This window comes from Ochotona princeps, chromosome 1, assembly GCF_030435755.1.
Source record: "Ochotona princeps isolate mOchPri1 chromosome 1, mOchPri1.hap1, whole genome shotgun sequence".
Classification (NCBI taxonomy): Eukaryota; Metazoa; Chordata; class Mammalia; order Lagomorpha; family Ochotonidae; genus Ochotona; species Ochotona princeps.
In genome coordinates, this window is record NC_080832.1 from 110,000,480 (window position 1) to 110,021,688 (window position 21,209).

The 21,209-nt window shown below is 54.4% G+C and overlaps 1 protein-coding gene across 1 annotated transcript in view; it reads left to right on the plus strand.

Moving 5' to 3' along the window:
- The window catches only part of MDGA1 (MAM domain containing glycosylphosphatidylinositol anchor 1), a 46,638-nt gene that overhangs the window by 11,719 nt on the left and 13,710 nt on the right, over positions 1–21,209 (plus strand). Inside the window, exons 2-6 of the mRNA XM_004590331.3 lie at positions 15,953–16,092; positions 18,139–18,313; positions 19,661–19,857; positions 20,530–20,662; positions 20,823–21,092. Of these exons, the coding sequence (XP_004590388.1) occupies positions 15,953–16,092; positions 18,139–18,313; positions 19,661–19,857; positions 20,530–20,662; positions 20,823–21,092 (915 nt within the window). The remainder of the gene's footprint in view (positions 1–15,952; positions 16,093–18,138; positions 18,314–19,660; positions 19,858–20,529; positions 20,663–20,822; positions 21,093–21,209) is intronic.

Below are 21,209 nucleotides of genomic sequence, written 5' to 3' on the forward strand. Positions count from 1 at the left end.
GGATGCTGGCTCTGGGTGGTGGCTACAGGAGAGAACCAACAGAAACCTTGGGCTGTGGTCTTCAGTTAGATTCCTTTGAAGCCGACTCTGAGATAAAGAGTCAAGTTCAGGTGGTTTATTTGACAGGTGGGATTGGGGGTGGGGTCAGCCTGGGATGCTTTGGAAGAGAAATGGGGGCATGAGACAGGGAAGCAAAGGAAACCAGGGAAATGTGCCTTAGCAAGCTGACTACCAGTATGCCCCCCGGGGAACACTTAGGACACTGTGAGATCCTCTCTTTAGAGTGGTCACCCTGGAAGGCGAGGGAGCTGGGTCCAGTGTACACCTGCTCCCGTCTGTTGTGAGTTGGGGGCTGCTGCTGGCTGTTAACTTCCCAGCCCTCACGGTCCACCATGTACTCCGGCTGCGTGAGCTGACATGGCAGAGTGGGGCACCAGGGATGAGGCGCACGCAGGCTGGGCTGGTGCCCTGGCGCAGTTCGTTCTGGGGCATTGACAGCCATACTGCATTCTGCAGGAGTCCACGTCTCGCCTGTTCTGCTGAGCCTGCCTCCCCTGTGGCCAGCAGACCCATGAGCTGCTCATGCACTGCCTTGGACTCTGACCGGAGCTCCAATGTGTCAATTTCCCGAAGACCTTCCTGATAGGATTCAAGTGCTTCCTGAAGGATCTATAGGGCCTTGCACCTGTGGAGGACAGGGATGGGCAGGGGTGGTTAATGTGGTCACACTCAGAATCTAGGGGCTCTCTGGGGGCACTGCCATGAGAGACATGGTCATTTCTACCTGACTTGGACACTGGGCAACTGCCCTTTCTCTCTGCAGGCAGGATAAGCGTGAGGCCAGAGCATGGGCCATGAGGCCGGCTGAGTCCTGCTCACTTTCCCTTTCCAGGAATGAAGTCTGCCCCTGTGGGTTGTGATGGGGCTAGCCTGCACCCCTGAGTGCCCCCTGGACCTTTCGGGTCCAGCTCAGAGCAACACTCCAATGCTATTTTGTGTTTCTCCAGATCTCTTCCCTACCAGGTGGGACTTGAGATCAGTGAGTGAACTCAGTGTCAACTGAGCATGTCCTGTGTGTCAAACCCTGTCCAGGGTGCTGAAGACATAGTGGAGTGGTTTCTCAGCATCAAGAAGAGTCTTAGGGCGAATCTAATTATTTGTAAGCAGAGAAGCACAAAGTCCAGAGAGGGTAGGAGAAGCCTCAGGCCACACAGCAAGGATGGAAGCACAGGAGGATAGAGGTTACCTGTTCAGTTTTTTTTTTTAAATTTTTAAAAATATTTTTATTTTTATTTGAAGGGAAGATTTACAGAGAGAAAGACACAGAGAGATCTTCCACCTGCTGGTCCCACTTTCCAAATCAGTCAGAGCTGAGCTGATCCGAAGCCAGCAGCCAGGAACTTCTGGGTATCCCATGTGCATGCAGGAACCCAAAACTTTGGGCCATCCTCTGCTGCTTTCCCAGGCCATAAGCACGGAGCTGGTTCAGAAGTGGAGCAGCCAGGACTTGAAGTGGTGCCCATAGGGGGAGTTGGCACTGCAGGTAGAGGTTTAACTTATCATGCCATTGCACTGGCCCCACCTGTTCAGTTTTTACAGTCAGAAACCTGGGGCCAGCGGTGAAGTGTCTCACAAACCACTGGCACTGTTCCACTTGTCTTTTCCAAGCCAGACTGGGATGTTTGAGAGAGGTGGGCTAGGGCAGCAGGAGGAGGCTTAAGTGACTTCCTGCTAGTCAAGCCATCCCACCTTCCAGAAGGTTCAGAGGCTGCAGGGAACTGTGCCTCTTTGTTGCTTTTCCCTAGTACCTCCTGATGGTGCTGCCTCCGGCACAGGGGTCTTAGACGATGCCAGGAGATGCATCCTGTTAAAGGATGCCCTGGTGTGCCCTGAGCTCCAGTGCCTTTGGGCAATGCACTCCCTCGTGTTCTGGGGGGCAGCAGATGTGCTCCAGGCTGACTGGGGTGAGGGTGGGCTGCAACCCCCCCATCCCTGCCCATCTCCCTCCCCTCCTCCTGTAGGAGATGTGTGTATACAGACCATTGATATGAGACCAGCTGTTCTCACTGGCAGCTTGAGAGGAGCTGAAATACAATCCCACGCTCTCTTGACCCTGGGAACTTTGGATTTTGTATGCTCATACAAATACATGGGCATGCATGAAAATGTTACACACAGGAGCATAGATGCATGCATGTGGAACTCCCCTGAGTGTACCCTCTAACCCCCTGCCAGGTAGTCCCTCGTCTGCTAACCACTGGGTGCAGGCAGGGACCGAGCACAGGCAGCCAGTGGCCTCTGTGTTGTTCTGGGGCTTGTGTTCAGCCTGAGGGTGGCTGCCCTCCACTGCACTCGGGCCGACCTGATGTGGGGGCAGGGCAGGCCGAGGCCAGCCTGGAGCTCCTGGCTAATTTTCCCAGTCTCTATCGATCCAGCAGCTTCTCCTGAGTCTATTAGCAGTCAGCAAGTGAAAATCTCCCCCATCGCGAGCCCTGACCTGAGACAGGGAGGATCCATAGCAATTTGTTCCAACAGAGGAGAGCGTTTCCCTCTGATTTGTATTCCAATTTATTCCAGGCGGGAAGGGGGTCAGGGTGGGAGGCTGAGCCCTGGCATGGTCAGAGCTGTGCTCCTGGGTCCCCTGTGCCAGCCGGGGTGGCAGCTGGTGCTGCCCGTGGCTCTGTGGCAAGCTCCCATGAGGAGGAGGGGGAGGGAAGAAGGGGAGGCCTTCCAGGCTTTCCAGCATGCCCCGCTCGGCTGGAGTTGTGGATGTGGTTTTCACAAAACACAAAACCGGTCGCTCAGAGCCTCTCCCAAGCGAGCATGGGTGCCTGGGCCGGGTGGGCACTCACGCAGCACACGGATGCCAGGCTCCAGGCCGGGCTGGGCAGGGAGGTGGACGGAGCTGCAGTGGCTGTGGGGAAGCTGGCACTTGGGAAACCCCCAATAGGTGGGAGTGCTGGCTTTGTGCTCAGGTTTCCCTCTTGTCTGAGAAAACCAAGGCTCACTGGTGCCTTAGCCGGGAAGTCCCTTCCGCTCCTCCAGTAATGACTGCACTGGACGGCAGTGATTTAGTGCCTCTGTTTGCTAGACCCTGGGTTGTAGTACTGCCCAGGGTGCGGTTCTGTCTTGGGCTTTGCTTTCCTTGTGCATGCTTCTCCCACTCTTGCACATATCTCTCTTTGTCGCCCCATCTCTGTCCCTGCCCAGCCCCAGTCACATCTCCTCCTGATTCAGGGTGGCCCCGATGGCCGAGGGTCTCAGGACAAACACCCCACTAGTCCCCTTTCCAGGGAACCCTGGGGGGCAAAAGAGCTTTCTTCCTTCCAGGCCACTTACCTTTGGCTTCACTGGGCCCTCCCCTCCTCACCAGTAACCTGGACTTGTGTGGGGAGTGGTGCCATGGGAACCAGAGAGCAGGATTCTGGGAAGGGCCAGCCTGGTGGTCCTACCCCGCTCCCGCCCCTACGTGCACTGTGTTGTGCCCTGTCTGTTCCCCGGAGAGGGAGAGACTGGAGAAGTTTCTCACAGAGAGGTGTCAGTGGCTGGCAGCTCTGAGGTCAGCTGTCGCACATGACTTGCCAGGCTCCATGACACCACAAGCTCTAATTTCAGGATTGAGTCACTAAATATATCGCAGTCAGTGAATAACAGCCCCTCTCACTCCTGTGGGAGGCAAACGTGGACTGTGTGGGACACTTGCTTTCTCTCTCATTGGTAAAGGTTTATTTTAGTTGAAAACCAGAGTTAAAGAGAAAAAGGGACAGAGAGAGAGAGAAAGAAAGAAAGAGAGAGCAGTTTTCCATCTGCTCGTTCACTTCCCTAATGCCTCAATGGCTGGAGCTGGGCAGGTCCAAAGTCAGGAGCCAAGAGCTTCATCTGGGCCTCTCACATGGGTGCACAGCCCAAGTACTAGGGCAGTTTGTTTGCTGCTTTCCCAGTGACTGAGCAGGGAACCGGATTAGAAGTGCAGAGTCCAGGGTTCAAGCTGGAGCCCAGCTGGGGTGCTTTGGCAGTGGTCCCACGGGATGCTTTCTTGGCCCAGTGCCTGTGTGTTTGGAGGAGGCCCCATGAGGTAAGAGGTGTCTCCAGTGTCAGTGGCTCAGGACACTGTCATTGTGACTTGTCACAGAGGCTGCCAGTGGGGAAGTGGCATGGGAGGTTCTGTGCCCAGGCACCTTGGGAGGAAGGGGACTGAGATGAAGGGTGGGAGAACTCCTGCCCCCACCCCATGCTGGGGGGAGTTGGTGAGCAAGAACATTGCCAGATAGCTTGCAGACGCCGGTGCTTGGTGCCCTGCCTCGCCGCCACCGCATTGTCCGTGGTAAACTTCTCCTTCCTCCCTCGCACGTCCTCAGTCCCCGGGAACCTTCTAATGGCAGTGACTTTTCAGTCCCTGGCTGTGATGGAACGCAGGTCCAATTGGCCTCCCCATCCACCAGTTCTTCACTCTTCTCCCCCAACCTGCTGAATTTCAAGTCATTTACAAGTTGTTCAGAGGCTCAGCATTATAATCAGACCCCACGGCGTGCACCACTTATGTGATTTCTCAAATTTTAGCTGGAAAAGGAGAGAAACCCTTCAGTGATAGAGAAAAAAATAATAGAGAATACTTAAGCCCAAGGAGGGCAGGTATTGCATTTCCTGATTTATAAATATACCTGGTGATAAAGAAAATAGGTACTTTAAAAAATTGTTCCTTTTTGAGGGGGACGGATTTCATGTGTTTTCCCTTCCAGGGATGGTCACCTTTGAAAGGGACACCGAGCAGGGACAGGTGACCCTTGGCTCTGCTGAGTGATAGGAAGAACTCACAATGCAGGGACCAGAGCAGGTGCACTGCCTTCAGGAGGGCGGTCCTGGATTACTCCAAGGAGAGAGCTGAGAGAAGTAAAGGAGCAGTCTCTGCAGAGTGAGTAGTAAGGGCAGACCAGATGAGGCTGGGCTCCTAGGAGAGGCAGGAGTGAAGGATAGCAAGGAGAGCCATGTGGCTGGGGTGGGGAGGCGGAGGGCAGTGGCACTGGAGCAGACAGGCAGACTATTGGAAAAGCATCGGTGTTGACTCTGCGGGAGGTGGGAGCCGTGGCGGGGTGCTGGGCAGAGGAGAGTCAGGATCTGACCCAGGGATGCCAAAGGGTCCCTCTGGCCGCTGGTGGAGAATGGGCCATTCCAGGAGAGGCAGGAAAGGGGGTGGGGAAGACCTCATCTAGCAGCAGATGGTGGCAGGGGCTGGCTAGGATGGCATGGTGATGGGATTGGGGGTCAGTTCTGAAGGGTTTGACTCTAGGCAGGGTTCGGGTGGAAGATGGAAAAGTCGTGGGTGGGATGACTCGCAGATTTCCCCCTGGTGCTGGGTTCATGGAAGACAGTGTATTCCTATGGTTCCAGCTAAGGGAAGGACAGAAGTGGCTCTCCAGGGCCTGGAGCGGTGGCTCAGTGACTTAATCCTCACCTTGCTTGTGCCAGGATCCCATATGGGCACTAGTTCGTGTCTCAGATGTTCCACTTCCCATCCAGCTTCCTGCTTGTAGCCTGGAAGGGCATGAGAGGACAGCCCAAAGCCTTGGGACCCTGCACCTGCATGGGACACCCAGAGGTTTATCCCACATGCAGCTCCTGGCTCCTGGCTTCAGAATGGCTCAGCTTTCGCCATTGCAGCCGCTTGGCGAGTGGGCCAGTGGACGGATCTTTGTCTTTCCTTCTGTCTGTAGATCCACCTTTCTGGTAGAAATAAGTGAGTCTTTAAAAAAAAAAAAGTGGCTCTCCAGATTTGGAGGTGCCAGGAGTTGGGGGAGGTGCTGTAAGGGTAGGCTGGCAGAGATCAGTGGGTGGAAGGCAGTTTCTGTTGATTTCTCCCGTGTTAGGAACAAGGCCTGGCCTGGAGGAGCTGTGTCATTCCTTCTGCAGAGGCCACCTTGAGGAGCTGCTGACAGTCAGGTCATAGCATCCTTATCCTCACGTGCAGCTGGGATGTGGAAATGCTGCGTTCAGGAACCCACTGGAGCCTGGGACAGGGGGACCCTGGTGGCGGGTGGGGAGGGGCCAGAAACACCATCCTTCCATCCCCTTTGCATCCTGCCCCAGGGGCAAAGGCCACGTCTGCCCTGGAGCTCCAAGATCTATGTTGCTTTCAGGGGTGTTATCATCTATTGAACAACTTTATAGAAAGAAAAGGCCACCCAATGGTCATCTAGCATTAGCCACTCTACCTAGGTTCCTTGCCCAGACCTGTCAATTTATTTTTACATAGCAGGAGATGTTGGGCCCTTCTGCTTCCTCAGCTGGCTTTATCTCCTGCTATGGACTGGCCCTCTGGCCTGTCACTTAAGTGGCCACCAGGTACCTTCTGCCTCTCTGTATTTGGGGTCACCATGTCTCTGCTCCTGAGTATCTGGGTAGGAGCCAAGACACCCCTCTCTTCAATAGCTCTGCTGTGAATATCCTTCTGTGAATTACTTTTTTTTTGCTTTTAAATGATTTCCTTGGGGCCTATTCCCCAAAGTGAGATTGCCTAATAGGTCATAGGATAGGAACAGTTTTATGGTTCTCATTTCCTACTGCCGGGTTGTGTTCCAAAGGGCCTGAGCTGGCATTGCACCCAGCCCAGACACAATGGATTTTATGATTTTAATTTATTTTCACTGGTGTAAGAGGTGCATTACAGCCTGTGCTCTTAACTTCCAATTTTCACTTTCCAAAGCTGTGTTTGGGCCGCCCAGCACCTGGTAATAATGAGACCCATGGAACTTTACAGTTTACATGGCGCCTCCTTGAACATCTGCCCACTTTAGGTGATGCCGTGGCCTCACGGTCCTGGTCTCTGTGCCATATGGAGGGAGTGAAGGTTTCGTCTAGCCGAGCGCTGGCAGGGAGGCGGCTGGCATCTCAACCCAGTTCTTGGGGGTTTGATGCCCCTTCTACTGCATCACCCATCCCCTGCTCATCTGCAGACCAGGGTCCCCACATGCTTGTTTCAGCCTGATTCCAGTGCACTGGTGCACTGTCTCCCTGTGGCTGCGGCAGCCAGGCCTGAGGCAGGACCATGAACTGAACCCCATGTTCAGCTGCGTAGAGTACAGAGGCGGCTGGATTCTGCCCCTTGGCTTTGGGGACGGCTTCCTGTTTCAGCAAAGCCACTGCTTGCTGCCCTCCCTGGCCCAAGCCTGGCTGCGGCTCTTTGTTCTGGGTGACGTGGGCAGTGGCATTGCCCAGGAGATGTCCTGCTCTTGGTGGCTCTGCCTCAGGCTGCTAGTGCCAGAGATACCTGGGGCTGTGGGCCTCTGCATTGGAATCAGAGGACTGTCTCAGGGTAGACACATCCAAGCTATGGAGGGGTTTAATTCTACTTCCCATCTTGCTTTTTTTAAAAAACTTATTCATTTCTGGGCCCGGCGGCGTGGCCTAGCGGCTAAAGTCTTCGCCTTGAACGCCCCGGGATCCCGTATGGGCGCCGGTTCTAATCCCGGCAACTCCACTTCCCATCCAGCTCCCTGCTTGTGGCCTGGGAAAGCAGTCGAGGATAGCCCAATGCATTGGGACCCTGCACCCACGTGGGAGACCTGGAAGAGGTTCCTGGTTCCCAGCATCGGATCGGCGTGCACCGGCCCGTTGCGGCTCACTTGGGGAGTGAAACATCGGACGAAAGATCTTCCTCTCTGTCTCTCCTCCTCCTCTGTATATCTGACTTTGTAATAAAAATAAATCTTTTAAAAAAAACTTATTCATTTTGTTTATAAGTCATAGCTACAGAGACAGAGAATCTGCTGTCTACTGGTTCACTCCCCAAATGGCCACAACAGCTGGGTCTGGGCCAAGCCAAATCCAGGCACCAGGAGCTTTGTCCAGGTCTCCTCTGTGGGTACAGGGGATCTGAAAAATTGAACCATTTTCCATTGTTTTCCCAGATGATTATCAGGGAGCTGGATGGAAAGTGGAATAATTAGGACTTGACTTGGATGCTGGCATCTCAGGTGGCAGCTACAATGCCAGCCCCTTCTACTTCTTTCCAACTCTCTTACTAGAATATCTACTATGCAGCTTATACCATGCTCAATAGCATCCCAATCCCATTCTCACTAGGTATTTCAAAAGGTTTGTGGAAAAATGGAATGAAGAGTGTGGATTTATTTTGACACAGAAAATTCTGTGGTGCAAAATGTTTTCACAATACATTGAAAAATGCATGTGCTGTACATGGATTTTAAAATTTTTACACCCAAATAAGCTCATATTTTTAAAAAAATGTTTATTTATTTTTATTGGAAGGGCAGATTAACAGAGAGAAGCAGACAGAGAGAAAGATCTTCCATCTGCTGGTTCACTCCCCAAGTGACTGCAATGGCCAGAGCTGAGCTGATTTAAAGCCAGGAGCCAGGAGCTTCCTCCAGGTCTCCCATGTGGGTGCAGGGTCCCAAGGCTTTGGGCTATCCTCTACTGCTTTCCCAGACCACAAGCAGGGAGCTGGCTGGAAAGTATAACTGTTGGGACATGAATCAGCGCTGATATGAGATCTTGGCACCTGTAAGGGAAAGCTCAGCTGATTGAGCCATTGTGCCTGGCTTCTTTGTAGCAGAGCCTGGGATGGAAGATTATCCCATTGTTGCAGATGGAGACACTGAGGCTTGAGCAGGTCAGTTTGCCTCAGGCTGTGTGGTCCTTCTGTCCTGCAGGTACCCTACTGCAGATACAGGTGACCAGGCTCGTTTTATGGCCCCTGGTGCTGCCCCCAACTTGGGACCTGGGCCTCTCTGCTTGTTCTTGCAGGACTGTTCTGCCTGTGCTGACAGAACTGCCCAAAGCCTCCTCCTCACTGACAGTCTTGATCCTGGGGTCTTCAGAGATCTTCAGGGCACCTAACAGTACTGGGGCAGAGGGCTTGTCTGGCAGCCTGTTAAGGCAGCCCAGAACTCCTGAGACCCTTTGAGCCTTGGCTGTCCTCTCTGTCCCTTGTGACTAGGACATGGGTGTGCCGATGCTGGGCATCCCCAGAATGGGCCCAGAGGGACTAGCTGAGCATAGAGGCTTATTAGAGTGGGGAGGAGGAGTAGGGGCTGCCTGGTACATGTGCTGTGCACACAGACCCAGGCCCTGCGTCTGCGGAGGGAGGCAGAGCTTGTTTTTAAAAAGGCTTAGCTGTGGCGATGGGGTGTCAGCCTGGGGTCGTGTGTCGTGTTTGGGATCAGCCCCCTTGGAACCGGGCTGGGTAGGGTGGTCAGCTGCACGTAGCTGTGGTTTTAGTTGGGGAGAAAGGCCTGGTGTGGGAGAGCAGACTCCAGCAGAGATTGCAGCGGGAGAGGGCGGGACTGCGCCTTCCCGGGCTCCACATCCTGGAGCTTTCACAGGGGAACAGGGACTCAGCTACAGGTTGGGAGGGGATTGATTTGTGTGCCTTCCAAAGAGTTGGGAAGATCAGGCCAAGGCGGAAGAGGACAGAGAGAGGATGTACTTGGATGTAGGGCTAATGGCCTGGGAGCGAACAACCTGAGGTGTAAGGGTCAGAGCCTGTGGATGTTTCCCCTGCTCCTGAGGACCCAGCTGGAGGAGGTGGTTGGGTGAATTTCTGAGTCCAGAAGTTGAGGCCTCCACCCCCAAAGACTTGGAGTTCTGTGGAGAAGTCACCAGGTACACCTGGGCTGGTGGCAAACAGAGGACTTACTCATTAGCAGGAGGACAAGTACATCAGGCTGTGTTGTAGATGGCTGGGGGGGGGGGGTGCGGGCGGGGAAGGGAGGCAGCAAGTTGATTCTCCCTTACCCTGAGAGGCTCATGGTCCACGGGAGAGGCTTGGAGCTGGATCCCTGGCAGGAGGCAGCCCTGGAGAGCCTCCTCCAAGGCCCCCGGCCGCCATTCTCTGTGCGGCTAATTAAAAGAGAAAAGCTGGTGAATATTTCAGCACTGTTAACTCTGCTAAATTATTAAGTGTCCATTTACATTACATGAATAAAAGGATCGATAAACATGTCCATACCAGGGGCTGGGAGGGCGGAGGAGGTACCTCAAGCAGGGGAGGGTGGTGGTTGTTAAGGACAGGGCGCTAGCCTGCCCCTAATCCCCATCCCCAGACGTGGGGGAGGTGGACTGAGCCCTGGGTCCTGGGCATGGTGTTAGGTACTTGGGATGTTGGGATGTGAGGGATGTGTATCCAGGGGTGGGTAGCATGAAAGGGCAACAGTTTCCAGGCTGAGGTCATGTCCTTCCCCAACTGACTTAAAGCATACTGAAACTCAGTCTGCTTGTTGGGAAAATGGGAACAGCCATAGGTTGTTATGAGCAAGAAGTCATAGATGGAGAACAGCGGTACAATGAAGGAACTATTACAGCTGTGGTTATGCTATAGGGATAGGATGCAGGGAGGCTCGACACAGCACAGGGCTCCTGCTCGGAGCAATCCCAGGTGCCATTCTTATCCTGGCTCTCCCAGACCATCTGATCCCATCACTGGGTGTCCAAGTGCCATGACTCCTGTTAGCTCCTGTCAGCATCGGGTTAGCTCCTCCAACCCACCAAAGTTTGTCGAATGACCGCTAGATGGAACCCAGGACCAGAACACAGATCCCAACTATGTGTCCTTTGACCCCAGAATCTTTGGGCGGAGGGGAGTCTTTAGGATGGCGATGCCTGTTCTACTACCTGGGGGGCAGACAGGGCCAACTTCTGGAGGGTGCATCTGCAGCTGCCCCTGCTCCCACCCTGAGTTATCTTCTCCCCCACCCTGCTACTGCTCTGGTCACACTCTGCTCTTGGGGGTCTCCCAGCCTGAAGCAGGAAGCCACACAGCAGCCCGGTGTGGCCATGCTGTGGTCCACCTTTTATAAATATGGTCTGGGCCTGAGAGCTCATGCAGTACCATTCATGGAGCCGTCCTCCCACCTCCTTCAGCTCTGCCTCCTGTGGTCAGTGGTAAGTTCCCATTAGATGTCCCTTTGGAGAGTCCCGGCAGGCAGTGTGCCTTCATCTGAGTCCCCACAAGCTTGTGACTTTCTCCTTGTGCCTGCTGGTGCTGGCAGGCCCCTGCCCTCATTTATCAATCTGAGGTACACATACTGTGCAGGGGAAGAGAAAAGGGAGCCGACAGGCTAGGAACGTCCTGCCTCAGCTGTCAGCATCACGGCACCGCGCCGAGAGTGACGTCGCTCGTGCCACTCGCCTGTTCTCCACCAAGGAGCTGGAGAGGACGTGTGCTGGGCCACCCTCCGGCTGTTGGTTTTGTATTGTAACTGTAGATTCTTCATTTTCCCACTTGTCTCACCTCCTCTCAAGATGGTGAGAGGTGTTCAAGGTTTGGAGAGGTGTTCTGTGAAGAAGGGGTCTTAGGAGCAAATCAATTTGGAGAGCACTGGATGAAACCACGGTCAACGGCTACATGCACTGTAGGACTTGTCAGAGCCTTTAACGGCACACTCTGCACTGGGTCTCAGAGAGGGAAGTTCCGCGTGGCACCCCTGATGGTGGGCCAGGGGCTGGCAAATGCTGTTTTCCTTTTCCAGGGGGATTTGTTGACAGAGTGAGGGAGAACATCTCAGAGTAGAGATATGGAAGCTGACTTGGTTCCAGAATCCTGGTCATCTTCCCGTCCCCCAGTGTGGTACTGGTCTGAGATGATCCAATCCAAGTGTGCCTCCTTACCCCTGCTGCACTCTTGTCTCCCTCCAGTGCAAACTCTGAGACAGAAGAGTCAGAGCAGGTGATGCACAGACTGGGGGATCTGCATTGCAACAAGTTCTCCCCGTGCTGCCACACACACACACACACACACACACACACACACACAAACACGAACCCAAGGAAGCTTCAGGGGGAGGTCCTTAGAAGACCGGGACAGTGAATGGAGTCCCAAGCTAGCCAGGTGCAACCGAGTGCAGGAAGCATTAGCCCCACTTCACAGATGAGAAGACTGTGGGATGTATCACCGGCTTCCTGGCAGAGTGTGCTGGGATTGTAAGAGGGATTGTAGGGAAAGGGTTCCATCATTCCAGCCTCTTGGTTGGTTTCTCTGCAGTCCTGCTCAGCCCTCAGTGGGACTTCGGCACATAGTCACGAGCCCTCCCCACGAGCTCAGCAGCTGCTTCGAGCGTCACTGCCCATGGGATGCAGGGAGGACTGCAGCCATCTCCCCTCCCTATCTCTCACTCCTATTTCAAGCACCACAGGAGCTGTCATTTATTGAGAAAGCACGGAGTGTTTGGCCGGATGTCTTGCCCACACGGTATTAAATCCTCACTCCAGCCACAGGAAAAGGCACCGTTGTCCTTATTTCCCAGCTGAAGGTGCCAAGGCTCACTTGCTCCATGTCACCCAGCCAGAGGGTGGCAGGGCAGGGATTTAGTCTCTGGGGGTGTCTGTCTCCACTGCCCTGTGCCTTCCAGCTCCCCTGTGTGTGGGGTGAGCCTCACCTTTGTCCACTGCTTCTGCCACATGCCTGTGTTTCTAGAACCATCCAAGTTCTAGAACAGGACTATGTGCCGTCCTGTCTGCATTTGCTCTCCATGTCTTTGGAGCCGGCCCTTTCCCAGTTTTTGATGACAGCACCTTCAGCACCCAGCCCAGCAGGGCCTGCCTGGAAGCCTCTGTTGTCCTCCAGGCTGGTGCAAAGCCAGTGTCATGGTGTTGCTGCTAGCACGAGTGGGCTGGAGGCTGTGATCAAGGGAACCAAATGGTCCAAAGGTGAGCGGCACTGAACCATGTTCAGGAAACTCAGTTTCATGGGTGTGTGTTGGGGGAAACTGAAATGCCAGGGTCAAGTGTGACCAGGTGTTTGACCACCAATAAGTGCTCTTTCCAGAAGGCCAGGTCAATACTGAGAAGTGGCTGGTCAGGTAGGAGCCAGGATGAAGGGAGTGGCTCCTCATCATGGCCACTAGAGTAACCCGACAGTCAGTCCCACGGCCTGTATTGTCACAGGGGAGGTGTTCTCTCTTTTTGAAAGCAGAAGTGTCACTTAGGGTGAGATCTTCCTCTAGCACCTTAGCGTGTTTTTACGCGCACATTCATCCACCCAGCTCGTCACCATTCAAGTCGAGATGTCCCTCATCCAACCAGACAGAACCCTATCTGTTCCCCAAAAAGCCCTCCTGTGGTCTTGCCACAGCAAGTGCCTCCCACCCCATCCAATCCTAGGACTTGTGTGGTCATAAAATTGGGGTTCCCCATTTTGATTGTTAGATATATAGCCTCTTTCTTGTGTGGGTTCTTTGGCTCAGGTGGTGTCTGTGAGAGTCCACAGCGTCCCCTCCATCAGTAGTCACATTTTTGAAAAAGATTTCTTTTATTTGAGAGGCAGAGTGACAAGATGTTTCATCTGCTAGTTCTCCCACATGGTAAGTGTCCAAAGCTAAACTGGGATGAAGCCAGGAGCCAGGAACTCCATCTGGGTCTCCCACGTGGGTGGCAGGGGCCCATGCACCTGGACGCCAGCTTCTGATGCTTTCCCAGGAGCATTCACAGGGAGCTGGATTGGTAGTGAAGCAGCTGGGACTTGAACTGGTGCTCTTATTTAGGATGCTGGCATCACAGGCAGCAGCTTAACATGCTGCACCATTGAGCCAACTCCAGTAGCTCATTTGTTCTCACTTGTGTGTGATATCCCATTACAGAAAAATACCAGGATTGAATTACCTATGGCGCTGTTGATGGACGTGTGGATTGTTCCTTGTTTTTAGCTATTAGGAATAAAGCTGCTGTGACTATTCTCACACCCTACTGTGGGATTGTCAGAAGTGCTTGTTTCTGTAGGGTGCAGCCCAGGGGCAGAATTGCTATGTTAACACTTGTTCAGCTTTAGGCCCACATGCCTTCCATAGAGGCTGTTTGGTTTCAGAATGGCATAGACCTGACAGGTCATAAAATCAAAGGGTGTTGGCTAATCTCATCGTGTCCTCCAGGATGCCCACTTTAGCTCTGTCCCGCTGAGGAAAGACACCTACCCAGGGGCCAGACATCCTGGCTCTGCAGGCCACGGGCCACCCTCCCCGGCCTGTGCTGGCCATGCTACAGCTGCTTTTCAGTATTCCTTATCAGTCACCAGGGCTTCTGCCATGGCCATGCTGCCTGGCTACAGGCAAGCCACAGTGTCCAAGATTACAGCTCATCTTCCCTGGAGCCTGTGAATCAGTGTCTTCCTCATGGAGAGCTCCCCAGGACTCATGCTGACATGCACCTGGCCAGTACATCCTCTCTTGATGAGACTTCCTACAGACCTTGGCCACAGATAGTTGTCCCTCCCATGTGTGGGGACATTCGTGCATTTTTGTCACAGGAGCTGGTTGTTAACAGGCCTGGTCCCCATAGGCCAGGGTGCATCTTGTGTAAGAACTGCATGCCATTTACAAAAATTTATAACAAGCTCCAGAAGAGCCCACCAGGGCAGAGGCAAAGCGCCATTTGAGGCATCTGTACAACACACCACAATTCCAGTTAGCAGGTTCATTGTTCCTGTGGACTTGAGTTCTTGGGATTGGTAGATGAGGAAACAGAAGTGCAGAGTTGGCCAGTGGCTGACCCTGGGTCACGCATGGTGTGGGACTCTGCCCTGGAGCTGTCTGTGTGCCTGTTCTGGCCACAGAAGGATGGGGAATGCTGTCAATCATGGCATGTTCCCTGGAGGAAGCTACATGTTTTAGATTTAAAAAAAAGATTTATTTTCATTAGAAAGGCAAATTTACATAGAGAAGGAGAGACACAGAGAAAGATCTTCCATCTGCTGGTTCACTCCCCAAGAAGCTGCAATGGTCAGAACTGAGCTGATTTGAAGCCATGAGCTTCTTCCGGGTCTCCCGCAAGGGTACAGGGCCCCAAGGCTTTGGTTCATCCTCTACTGCTTTCCCAGGCCACAAGCAGGGGACTGGATGGCAAGTAGAGCAGCCAGGACATGAACTGGTGCTCATATGGGATCTCTGGGCACTTGCAAGGGCACATAGCTGATTGAGCCGTTGTGCTGGGCCTAAAGCTGCACGTTTCGTATCCAGATCTTAAGTCTGTGGGACACGACTTCTTTGCAGCCCCTTGTGTCCCTTATGACCTGCATCAGCTTTCCCACCTCCCTTCTCGACTGCCAGCCATGAGCAGACAGGTGTGGAGGTGGGGCCTGTCACCCTTTCCTGGTGCCTGAGTGTTGGTGCCCGGGGCTGCTCTGCCCTAACGTCCGTGGCTTTGGATGCCAAAGAGAGGCTGCCCCAGCCATCCGCCAGCCCTGGGCACTGTGAGAGAAGTCAAGGGGGAGGAGCTACCATCTTCTGAGAGCCACCAAGCATCCAGTGTAGACCCTTGGCCACGAAACTGGGCATGACTGTCCCACATGGAGAGCCATGGGGGAAAGGAAGGCTTGTCCTGCAGGGCTTGTCCTGCAGGGCTTGTCCTGCAGGGCAGGGGGCAGGGAGGCAGCTTTGGGTAAGACTGAAAGCAGAGCCTGAAGTACCTGGGGCATGAGGGATTTATGATGCCGGCAGGTGACTTGCTGAGAACACGCTCACAGGAGAAAGGGGAAACAGGCCAGCCAAGGTGGGATGCAGGGGTACTTGGGGGGTCAGCACCTTGGTCACCCTCCATCTAATGAATGTACGTATATGTGTGTGATGTGCACATCAGTGTATGCATATGTGTGTGTATGAGCGTGCACTTGTCTTCATGCAAATGGCAGGGAAGGGGGTGACCTCCTGGATGAGCTTTTGCTTCTTCTCTTGTGTTCCTCATGGAAACTCCTAGGCATTTGCAGCCAGCACTGTGCCTCTGGGCTAAGGGCCATTCCCCAGGGGAGGATTGCACCTGCCACCCCCAGGGCTGGCGTGGCCAAGCCGTAATGGATGTGTGCAAACTCCCAACCCAAGGCAGGTCTCTCTGATCCTGGTCCCTGGCCCCTCTGCTTCTGGCCTGCGCCCTGGGTGGGTTCCTGCCCTGAGAAGGTCCTGGGAGGGCCTGCCAGCCTCTGGTGTGAAGCTCTCTGCTACTTTCCCGCCAGCTCCGGCCCAGGCGCAGATCGTGCACGCGGGCCAGGCATGTGTGGTGAAGGAGGACAACGTGAGTGAGCGCGTCTACACCATCCGGGAAGGGGACACTCTGGTCCTGCAGTGCCTGCTCACCGGGCACCCGCGACCCCAGGTGAGCACCCCACGAGGGGAAGACGAGTATGGTGAGTCTGCTCAGATACACTTTAAGCCATGCACAACTCTGTCTGCTGTCTGCAGCGCCTTCTACATCACCCTAAGGTCAAGCAGCAGGGAGGGCATCTTGATTATTAATGTTCCCATTTCACAGCAGGGTACACTGAGGCTCAGGGAGGGTGGATAAACTCTGCAGCCACACAGCCCTTGTGAGTATGGGAGTGGAGTCAGAGTTCCCTGTAACTTGATAACTCTTGCTCCTCGCCTGGCCATCTTTGGGTTGGGAACAGCCTAAGGTACAGACAACTCAGAAAACAGTGTGTACCACAGGAGACTTCTGGCAGGCAAGCTCTGTGCTTCTGAGGTTCAAAGACCCGAAGCAATTAACAGAGGAGCAGAAAGCAAGTGTCCAAGTCTCTGGAACTGCTCGGCGGATTTTGTGACAGGCCAAGTGCATGGTTCGGACAGGAAGTGCTGTCTGCGTATCCCCGAGAGCTAACTGGGGCAGGCGAGCAGAGAGCTGGAGGGAGGAATGGAGTCGGAGGTGAGCTTTAATACTCAGAGCAGCAGACAAGGCGGCAGTTGGGTCCTGGAAGGACAGTGAAATACCAAATCCTTTTTCTGGGTAATTTGGGAAGCAGGGATGACGTTAGTAGATTTGAGACAAGCAGGCGGATAAGGAGAATCCCAAAGACTCTTTCAGCCTGAAACTCTGCAGCACTACCTGCTCCTTCTCAAGGGGTTGTTGGGAAGTGAAAACGGTGTGGCCAGATGGAGGGTGGTATTTGGGTCAAACGTGTGATCGTGAAGGGGGGAAAGGGTCTTCCCCCGAAAGCCCGGGAGGCTCTCTCAGGGCTGCGCTGGCCACCTCTAGGTCCACTGTCCCGTGTCTGAGTCATACACGGGCGTGCCTCTGTGCACATGAATTTGTTTCCATTTTCATGCCTTGGTTCTGTCATTTGTCCTCCCCAATCTCAAATGCTAGGGCTCACCTTTGACTCTGTCCTGTGCCATTCTCCTCAGCTAAGGAGACATGGAGTGTTTTTATCGATATCTCTCTCCTGGCTCTTCCCCTCTCTGTTTCCCTCAAGCCAGACCTTCCGTCCTGCCCCTTGGACCACTGTGGTAGACGCTAACCCAACCTCCCGGTCCTCTGCCTCTCCCCACTTCACATTCAGGAGCATGCTCACCCCCAGCCTACTGCGTCACACCTCTCCCCTGCTCAGAAACCTCCAGTGAACTTTTTGAGGCACCCTCCTGTGAGTGAGTTATTGCTGCCTAACAAATACTGCAACATTTAGGAGCTTAAAGCAAAAAACTCTACCTCTTGCAGGTCCTATGGGACAGAAATTCAATGCAGCTTAGCTGACCTGGGATCTCTCACAAGACTGTGATGGAGGCATCCCCCCAGGGCTGCAGTCAGCTGAGGATGTCACGGCTGGAGGACCCACATGTATGCCACCTTGAGTGGGCTCCCTTCAGTGGGCCCCTCCAGAGGGCTGCTTGGGACATGAGAGCCCAACTTCCCCAGAGCAGACACCAAGATGGAGGCTACCATTGGACACTGAATCTTGCCAGTGACACCACCCTATTGCTCCTGCTCTATACTGCTGGTCACATAGACCCCCTGCCCCAACCCCAGCACAGGAAGGCATGAAGCCCAGGAAGCTATCTTGGAAACTGGCTAGCTCAGACCCCCCCTTTCTCATCAGAGACACCTGAGCTGAGAAGAGGAATAGCAGTGTCCCCAGGGCTTTAGCTTGCAGCCACTAGGTATGTAGTCCTCCCAGGAAATTCTGCTTGAAAGGGTTCTGGCCTAGATCCCGTGTCCCCACCGGCCCTTCCTTCTGATCTGCTGCCCAGTTTGTGCCTGGTGATGCATTTGCTTGGCTCCACCGGTACTTGGGAGTAAGTCAGGGGCAGCCACAACAGGTTGTGTGTGTGTGTGTGGGGGGGTGTGTTACAGGGCATTCAGCCCTGAGACCTCCAACCCTGCAGGCTCTGACTCGGCCCTCACCCCCACCCCCACCTCCGACTGGCCCAGGTGCGGTGGACCAAGACAGCAGGCAGCGCATCAGACAAGTTTCAGGAGACGTCAGTGTTCAATGAGACACTGCGCATCGAGCGCATTGCCCGCACTCAGGGCGGCCGCTACTACTGCAAGGCGGAGAACGGCGTGGGCGTGCCGGCCATCAAGTCCATCCGCGTGGACGTGCAGTGTGAGTTGAGGCCTCCCAGGGCTGCTGGGGATGGGGCGGAGGGGAGGTGGGGTCCAGGAAAGGGGCTCTGCCTGCATTGGGTACCTCTTTCATGGTCTTGTATAATTGCAGGTGGCCTCACAATATTCTGGAAGGTGGCCAGGGATGGATAGGCCTTCCACAGATGAGCAGACCAAGGTACCATGGGCATGTGATTTGCTCATGGGCGTAGGTCTGAGATGGTCTTTCCCTGCAGTCCCTCCCTTGGCATCTCTGGCTCTGGGTCAGCCCTGAGACTCCCTTCTTCGCCTGTAGGGAGGCCCACACACTCCTGGCAGAATGGAAGCCCCCATCCCCTTCCTGTTACCTGTGACAGTGACACCTTAGCTCACGCTTCTGTCCCTCATCAGTGCCTAAAGGTCATTTCCTGGGTCCTGGCACAGGAAGGGGCTTGCAGCCTCCCCACTGACCACAGGCACTCCTGACCTTGGCCGTTGCTTCTGTCCAGGTGGGATGGAGAATATCCTGTGTGTGGATTCCTGGTGCCCAAGGGTCACAACCCTGGTTAACATAAGAATCTCTAGTGGGCCATCTGTATTTAAAAAACGCTGATGCTTAGGCCCCACTTCTTGAGATGCTGATGCAGTGGGTGCAGGGATTGGAGAGTGACATCACTGTTAACCCTTTAAACCTTGAAGTTTAACCTAGCCTGACAGAGTATAGTACTCTCAAGTGTGTGAATCATTGATTTTTTGTGTGTATATATGTGTGAGAGGAGATCACCATCCAGTTTGAAGCAGAGCGCATGTCCAGAACGCTAGAAAGTTCCTCCCTCTTGCTCTCTCCCAGAGGCGCTCAATTTTCTGGCTTCTCACATCATCAGTGGCCTCTGCCGGTATTAAAAGGAAAACTTCCCTGTGATTGTCTTGTGCAGACAGAGCTGAGAGCTGCCAGTCTTGTCTCATCTACCAACGCAGGAACTGAGGCCCACAGATACGGGTGGGGAGCATGACGACATCTTAGGCAGGTCACTCTAGAACACGAACTGGGGTTTGAATCAGGATTTCCTGGTTTCCCACCTGCAGCTGCTTCCTTCCTCCATCCTATTCGCTGGATACCCCGAGTCAGGTCCCTGGGGAGGGACTGACAGCAAGGGGAGAGAGTCTGGGAAGCCACTGATGGGTCCCCTGCCTCCACTGGGTTGGTCAAGCTTGCAGGGCTGGATTGGAGGTGGGGGCGGCGGGGGGAGAACAGGCATCGCCCCAGAAGTGTCCTTTGAGGGTGGCTCAGCTTTTCCTGTGGGTGGCCAGGCTCCTGAACCACCTCAGGATCGCCCTGTCCTGACTGCATAACGACTGTGCCTTGCAGACCTCGATGAGCCGGTGCTGACCGTGCACCAGACAGTGAGTGACGTGCGGGGCAACTTCTACCAGGAGAAGACGGTGTTCCTGCGCTGCACCGTCAACTCCAATCCACCCGCCCGCTTCATCTGGAAGCGGGGCTCTGACACACTGTCCCACAGCCAGGACAACGGGGTCGATATCTACGAGCCCCTCTACACCCAGGTAAGGACCCACGACCAGCTCGCAGTACCCCTTCTGCTGCTGCACCTGTCCTGGGGTCTGGGGCTCTTGGCACTGCCTGGCTTCAGTGATGTCACCCAGACTTGGGGAGTGTGCATTCTGATTGGCTGAGGGTCATGGAGCAGCAGTGAGGACAGGAGTGTCGGGGGAGGGCATGTCCTATAGGGGCATCGCTGGTTAGGAAAAGGCACCCTAGGGATGGGCCAGCCATCGCCTGCAGTCTGCTGCCTGGCCAAAGGTTGGGACACTGTGTACTAACACACAGGAGTTGGTGACAAAGAGTCCTCTTTGCTCCTGTCCTGCCAGAGAAGGCTCTCAGAAGTGGCTGTCCAAACGCCATGGATGGCCTGTGGGTCATAAAATGATAGGATTTCTTTTCAACACCTCTCTTTACCGGAGTGGGAAAACTGGGTCCTGGCTTAGCCTGCGTGCATGCAGCCAAGCTCAGGCACAAAGAAGTCCATGACAAGACATCACCAGGGCAAGGACTGCAGCATCCAGCCAGCTCAGGACTCCCCTGAGGGGTGATAGTGTGGTTGGAGGTTGGGAATAGGAGTTAGAGTTAACTGTTGCCACAGATGTTGAGTGGGTGAGTGTTAGGGTCCCTAGGAGACTCAGGCATCCCCTGACCCCAGTGGGTCCATTGCTGCCCAGGGAGAGACTAAGGTCCTGAAGCTGAAGAACCTGCGACCCCAAGACTACGCCAGCTACACCTGCCAAGTGTCTGTGCGCAATGTGTGTGGCATCCCAGACAAGGCCATCACCTTCCGGCTCACTAACACCACAGGTACAGGCACCTGTTCACCCATAACCTTGCCTAGCTGAACTCACTTCCCAGTGGGAGACCACAATCCCCTGACCCCTCACCCCTGCCCCAGGACTCAGCACCAATGGAGTCAAACCCCCTCCACCTGTACCTGTCTTCTCCTCTCACCTTGTTCTCCTAGCACCGCCAGCCCTGAAGCTGTCTGTGAACGAAACTCTGGTGGTGAACCCTGGGGAGAACGTGACGGTGCAGTGCCTGCTGACAGGTGGTGATCCCCCACCCCAGCTACATTGGTCCCATGGGCCTGGACCACTGCCCCTAGGTGCCCTGGCCCAGGGGGGCACCCTCAGCATCCCTTCAGTGCAAGCTCAGGACTCCGGTTACTACAACTGCACAGCCACCAACAACGTGGGCAACCCTGCCAAGAAGACAGTCAACCTACTGGTGCGATGTATGTGGCCTCCCAGGGGGTGAGAGGGGAGGGAAAAGGAAGGGGCAGGGAGACAGGCTCCAAGCACTTTGCTCTGCCTGCAATTCAGCTCTCTGCCATCAGATGGCAAAAGCCCCG